This window comes from Quercus lobata, chromosome 12 (genome assembly GCF_001633185.2).
Source record: "Quercus lobata isolate SW786 chromosome 12, ValleyOak3.0 Primary Assembly, whole genome shotgun sequence".
Taxonomy (NCBI): domain Eukaryota; kingdom Viridiplantae; phylum Streptophyta; class Magnoliopsida; order Fagales; family Fagaceae; genus Quercus; species Quercus lobata.
Window position 1 is genome coordinate 152,650 of NC_044915.1, and position 7,237 is coordinate 159,886.

Genomic DNA, 7,237 nt, shown 5'->3' on the forward strand with positions numbered 1-7,237 from the left:
TTATTTACAGCGCCAACTGTGTTTTATTTGTTTTTTCTTTACATAGTTTTTTTATTCATTCCAAGTCACATAAACACCAAGAACACAACTAAACCCTAAAATATAAAATACTTCTCAGAAAATATTTTCAGCTGAACATTAGTATGAAAATATGCACACATGATCGAAGCACATAAAGGATGAGGCAAGAGGGAGAAGATACTGTTTCTGAAATATAGGTGAAACTACAAAAGTAAGCTTATTCAGATATTGCAATACGTGTGAAACAAATTAAATGATAACCATTAAAGAAAATGCACTTAATAAGCAGAAAGAGATCACTTGTAATTGTATCCAAGAAAATTTCAAAATAAATAGTTTAATAATCACTCTAAAGTCTAAAACAGCCGTTTTTCATTTTGATGCACCATGTCTCTAGGCATGCCACTATAGTACCAATGACTCCGAAGTGAAGTACAAGAGGATGCTCCTTCCAGGAAAATGATGAAACAGGCAATAAGAAAGGAAGCATACAAAGCTGGCCCTACTGCCCAAGCAACTTACACTTAGTCTGAGTATCTCTTTTTGTTGCCTTTGCAATTTTATCCCTTTTTTTTTGTTAAGGAATCGTTACAATGGGCAGAAAGCAAATCAATAAACACGAATCATGATGCAACAAGATCAGGTGTTTCAGCCTCAACGGATAACAAGGCCGTGTGCACTTTATCCAACCAGTTGTCCAGACGGTCACGCAAGGATTTGATCTGTGGAACACCCAAAACTCTTGGCTGCACCCAGGATACATGCACTGTGCCCTCAACTTGATCAATTATACCCTCAATCAGATGAACCTGCAATAAAAATCTCACAGTATATTAAGCATTGAAAGCGTGTCCATGGGAACAAAAATAATAATAATAATAATCAACCATAAATGAATGCGATCAACCATGGTTCATTCTTTGAAGGTGCAAATTGACCAATCTTAATGGTGGGCATTAGTACTCTTCATTACTATTTCCAGGACACAAGGGACTTACAGAAAGGCTCTTCATAAGAAGATGCTCAACATCCTCTATAGAAAGTTTTGTGCGCTCCGCAATGATACTCAAAGGTATGGTTCGATCTTCAGATGGCCGGCTGCAAGGCAGCATACATCAGTTAAGTACAGTACAATAATAATTATTACATATTGTATAGAAGAAAAAGTCATCTCCCCTGGGACCTGGCACAAATCAAAAGTTGAAAAAATAAATGCTAAACCTGAATATAATTTCCATCAAGCAGAGAATGTTTATCTTTTCCAAAAGCTTCTTCTCATTCTCTACTAATGCTGGTTGAGCCCTCAGAGCAGCATTGTGCACATGGCATAGTTCCTGATAACGAACCAAATCACCAGAGTTGAATGCCTGAAGGATATAGTAGAGCCACTCAACCTTTGTCCCTAGAAGACTCTTAATCTGCAGAAGTTGTTCAAAGATGTCATTATCCAACGTAGCAGGCAGCTAAACTGAAGCATATACATACATACATACATACATACATACACACACATGTATATATACGAATTTAGTACCAAAAAATCCTATACATTTTAAAGATGAAATACATACTGCTCCAAACATTAATTCAAGCTTCACATGTAATAAATTTTGTCAAAATGTACTCTTATTTCTAAGAAAATTTTTCGGTAAGTAATATCATTTAAGTATTCATAATGCTAAAATCTGCAATATCAATAATTAAATGATATTACTTACCGAACAATTTTCTTGATAATGCTAAGATCTGGACTAATATGGTTTGGTTTGCGTAAATTAAAGAGCCTACACATTTTGAGCAATAACAATCAATGAAGAAAAAGGTTAAAATATTTTTTCATCCTTAAAATATAGCACAAGTTGTATTTTCATCCTTATAATTTTAAGGAGTATTATCTCCGTCCTTGATAATTTAAAATGTTCAACATTTTGTCCTTCCATCCACTCTTGTTAAGTTCAGGGGAAAAATAAAACCTGATTGATATTTCATGTATAAAGACAGAACTTAAACTTTTTTCTGTAAGTAATAAAGATATATTAAAAAGAAGAGGGGAGTCACCTGAGTATACAGGAAGTATACATCAAGGACAAAAACAAATCAAGTGCATAAAGTACAGAAAGTCCATGAAACCATGGACTGAAGAAAAAGAATGAAAAAGAAATAGAACTTGAACTATATCCTTTTTTTCCCTAAAATATAGTTTAGGTTCTATTTTTGTTCCTCAAATTTGTATTCTGCTACACATGCTAATAAAAAAAGTTAACGAAAGCAAACAAAAGGACAAAATGGGTGACATTTTAAATTTTAGGGATGAAAAATAGAATATACACACACACACCCCATATTATAAGGATAAAAAGCTGAACTGGCACATCCTCTCCATTCAAGTTCTAGGTGGTAGGTGAGGTTATGCATTCAAAGCCTATTGTTTGCAAGATGACACTCTTAACTAATGATCACAAGATGACACTCTAACAAATGAAAGTACAAATGTATAGAAATAAAACTAACACAAAAATAGAAATATAAGAACCTTGGTGACAGTGCACTTACAATGGGATGGGCAAGCAGCTCTCCAAAGTTGTAGATGTTATCTCCCAGTAATGCAGAAAGGGACAAATCAAATGCCAAATCCTAAAACATAAATTAAATATCCATAGGTTACAATCACATGATAAAGTAGCAGAAAACAGAAGGTCCATATGGTCAATTAGCAGTCAAAATAAGTGGACCATATAATCAAATGAATTTTATGGCAATCCTTGATCAAAACTGCAGAGTCAATTGATGACTATTGTTTGTGCCCTAGTTGCCATTAGTCCAACAAAGGACTACCAGCATTCAAAATGATTGCAGAGCAAATATACTATGAACATTTGAGTTATATCTAGTTAAATCATCCTCATAATTTCTTTCCATAAATTACCTCAAATTGACAATTATGGACCAAGTAAGCTACTAGCCTAAGCATACAACTAGTTTCAAAACAATGCTAATTGCCATTAATCCAACAAAGGACTACCAGCATACAAAATGATTGCAGAGCAAATACACTATGAACATTTGAGTTATATATAGTTAAATCATCCTCATAATTTCTTTCCAAAAATTATCTCAAATTGACAATTATGGACCAAGTAAGCTACTAGCCTAAGCATACAACTAGTTTCAAAACAATGCCAAACTAGTACAATACAGAATTTTAAGAATTATTTTATAAGTAATAAATATTTTATTCAGGTGAAAATGTACTATATGTTCACGATGACGAACACAAAGTACCTAAAACAATTACAAGCAAATCAAATAGAAAATTTAACAAATTGCTGGAATTCAAAAATGGAAGTACAATGTGTAAAACCCCAAGCCCCAGACCAATCAAACGAAGCCTAGATTAGCAACGACTTCAAATAGTCAATAAGCCTCACAACATCCTGATCCATAGCTAATTAAAACAAATAAATTTTATGCCCGAGTTAAACTTTACTTATATCATATACCACCCAGTACTGTCCCCACGTTTCCTGAGCTGTCTTGACTCCATTCCATTTATGGTTACAAGGTGAAGATGGTTTTTGGACTCCTTTGAAAACTTGATTGCAATCCTAGGATGCAATCACCATCAAACTATACCCAATTCAACCTGGCAACATCCTAAAAATCTCTATTAGCCTACTTGGAGAATTTGAAGCCACAGATTTGGTCAGAGAGCATAACGCATTTTATTCTCAAACTGGTACCACTCAGAGACAAAACAAATTCGACAAATAAATCCCCTGAATCACAACAAATAAGAAAAATTATATATATAGCGTCAAAAGCACACATTTCAAGCCTTCCATCAAGATGACATGCCAAAATTACCTTAATGAGAGAACAAGCCATGAATAATTCCAGACAACCACTTACATGTAAACCAGATAAAGAACATAAATATAATCACGTACCAGCTTAAATGAATCTGAGAGAGACTCCACTGATGTGTATGCCAGATAAAGAAGAGCACTTTTATAGAACTCAGCAAATTCTTGACGAAATTTGTAGTACTGAGATGAAACCCAGTAATAGCTAGCATAGACAGATGGATCAATATCCGTCATGCTGTCAAGGGTACTCTTCCCATCCTCTAGAAGCTTCTTGCACTCTTTTTGGTCACCTTGCTCAAGTTTAAATATAGCTATTTGCATCTTAATGTAAAGGATTGGTTCTTCAATTCGCTGCTCTCTAGTTGCATGAAGTTTCTCAATCACTCCTTCTAGATATTTAATAGCAGCTTCTTTCTCTGAATATTGCCTAGAAACTATGACAGCAAAATGTGCAAGCTTGAGAAGATTGATTTTGGTCTCAAAGTCAGTGATGAAATTGTGATACAACTGAATCAGAGCATCACCAGCCTGAAATCAATTTAACCAACAAACAGAAGTGTCAGATGCAATTATAAAGAAAACAAACAGATAGTAGATTACAAGTAGGAAAACAAGTGTGCCAAGGGGAAAAAAATCACAAACAATATACAGAGTACCATAACCAATGATAAAACAAGATTTAGTAGCACTAAATCATTGTAGAACTCTTGGACAATGCAATGAACTTGGGTAATTTTTTATATTCTGCATATGAATGGATATGTAGAAAATGACTGGTTCCAGCCTGTAGTAGTAAGGTCTGTGGGTTATTCATCAACAGTATAGCATGCAATCTAAATCAAGAACACAAGGTAGGTCAGGTCGGTAAACAAGCAATTTGTTAATTACTTAAAGCCAGAATCCCATCTTTTATTTTAATCTAAACAGTGACTTTTTGTTTGTGTGTGACAATTGCACCTATATTTCAATTAGGCATGAACAATTCATGGTAAACAGATTAATTTTGGGTGGGGGTTTGACAGGGATGGAACTGATCAGGTCAGGTACAGTTGAGTTCTAGATAAACCCATCATCTGATTTGACTGTTGTGTTCAGAAATTAGCACCTGACACTGAAAAGAATCAGGCAACCAATTGAAGAAAATACTAGGGTTGGCAGTTGGATTTAGTTAGAACCGGATGAAACTCGGTGATTTTGAATTGGCTAGGTTTTTCGAGGGGAAGCATAAGCAGGGTTATCACGTGAAATTAGGGTAAGGAAAAGACAGTCAACAATTTGCTCAGTTATACAATCCAATTGGCTTTAGTGGGGTAGGAGTTTTGTCAACCCAGAATCCAAACAAAAAGGGTCGGGTTTGAGATATTAAACCCAAACCTGAAAGAGTTATTGGACTAAACCAACCTAAACAGATTGGGTTCGGTTTATTTTATTCTTTTTAAAAAAAAAAATTGATAAGTAGGTTGGGATGGGTTGGGTTTCACTGTGATGGGAGGGAGAAAGAAAATGATACAAAAATATCAAGAACACATACCCTAAAATCCTAACCAATGGCACATGGTAGGAGTATGAGCATAATAAGTTCTACAAACAGACATTTGAGCAAAGTACTTCCAATAAGAAGACCCACCAAATTGAAATGCTTTTGGTCTAATTGAAGTTTCAGGTCTAATTCTAGTCAAAGCTGTCAGTTTTGGCCCATGGCTCTCCAAAGTGCTGTAGAAAGATTTATCCCATTTTTTAAACTCCCAGCAACTTTGGTACATGACCTCCAATATAACCCCAATTAAATTCCCAAACTTTGGAAACCTAAACTTTCAGTATTTCTAGCTTCCACTCTTCCTAAGACATTACCAAACCTTTCAACAGCCTAAATATTCTTATAGAGCCAATGAGCTCTAGCTCAAATAACACCTTCCATCCCATGTAAGATCAAGGTCGAATGTGAGGTTGTGGATCAGAGCACTGCCATGTGTAGATGTAACTTACCAATAATAATAAAAAACAAGTCTAAATGTCTCCTTATAATATCCATTACACTAAAGTCTCAGTATAACACGACTGAAATTGCCACTAAGAAATAAATATTTTTTCCAAAACAAAGTTGCAAACAAATCAAGTTCCATCCTTTATGAGATCTACGTTGAGCTAAAACTATTTCCTTAGTTACTTATCAAAAAAAAAAAAAACTATTTCCTTAGTTGAAATTTACAATACCCACTCGCATCTTCTCCCAAATTCTCAGTAATCATAAAATAAAAAATAAAAAACCCTGATTTCAACACAAAACCCTAATTCCCCAATATTCTTCTTCATAATTAAAAAAGTCTAAATGTCCTTATAATCTCCATTGCAGTCAAATTTCAATATAACACAAGACTGAAAGAAATCAAAAGAAATAAAGTTTTTTTTTCCAAAACAAATCAAGTTCCATCCTTTATAAGATCTACTAACTTTAACCTTGAGCTAAAACAATTTCCTTCCCTCAAATTCTCAGTAACCAATCAGAAACTATAAAAGCAACAAAAAAAAAAAAAAAAAAAAAATTCTTCAATGCCAATAATCAAGCTAACTAAAAAAATAAAAACCCAATTCCCCAATATTCTTGTTCATAAAAACCCTAATTGTAAAAAATAAGCAAATTCCGGAGCAAGAAATCAAAAAGTTGTTGAGATTCAGAAAGCCTAAGAAATTGAAAGAGGAAGAAAAGGCAGAGACCTGGAAGACGGTGAGAGCGACAAACTGCTCGAGCTTGGCAGTGAGCTGGTGCCAGAGCTTCCTCTGGTACAGATCTGCAAGAGAAGCGTACCACTCGCCTAGCTCTGGGTGAGCGCTGCGCAGTGTCTCCAGGTATTGCAGCGGCGCAGCCATGTCTGGAACTCTGAACTGAGAGAGAGAGAGAGAGAGAGAGAGTGAAAATATTAAAAAGCAATCGGAGAAGCTCGGTCTGTGTGTGTTGGTTTTTGTTATATATTTATTTTTATATATATAAAAAGAATAAAAGATTTCTTTGGCGTAAAGAAAAGAATAGTGTAATACTACTAGGAAACGAAAAATATTTTAACAATTTTTTAAAAGGAACAGTTTTTTATCTTTTTTTTTTTTTTTTACTACTACTAATATTTTACTTTAAAATTTATAATTTTATTAGTAAAAATTAAAATAATAATGTTAATAATACAACATTTACCTAATAAATCTTAGATAATTTTTTTTTGTCTTTAATTAAACCTAAAATTTAATGGAAGCTTTGGATCAGTAGCTTGATGTCAAAGTTGAGCACCATCTTATATTTATGTGACTTTATTTAAACACATTATGTTAGCCTTTTTTTTAGTTATATTCTAGAGATG

The 7,237-nt window shown here is 34.0% G+C and overlaps 1 protein-coding gene across 1 annotated transcript; it reads right to left on the reverse strand.

The window, feature by feature from the left end:
• Window positions 1-261: 261 nt before the first annotated feature.
• Window positions 262-6,841, reverse strand: LOC115971008 (26S proteasome non-ATPase regulatory subunit 13 homolog B). Its single transcript, XM_031090672.1, has 6 exons — window positions 6,603-6,841; window positions 3,969-4,415; window positions 2,575-2,655; window positions 1,243-1,439; window positions 1,020-1,119; window positions 262-830 (listed from the first exon to the last, which is right to left on the reverse strand). The coding sequence occupies exons 1-6, from the start codon at window positions 6,753-6,755 to the stop codon at window positions 645-647; spliced, it is 1,164 nt and encodes a 387-aa protein (XP_030946532.1). The 5' UTR covers window positions 6,756-6,841; the 3' UTR covers window positions 262-644.
• Window positions 6,842-7,237: the final 396 nt, after the last annotated feature.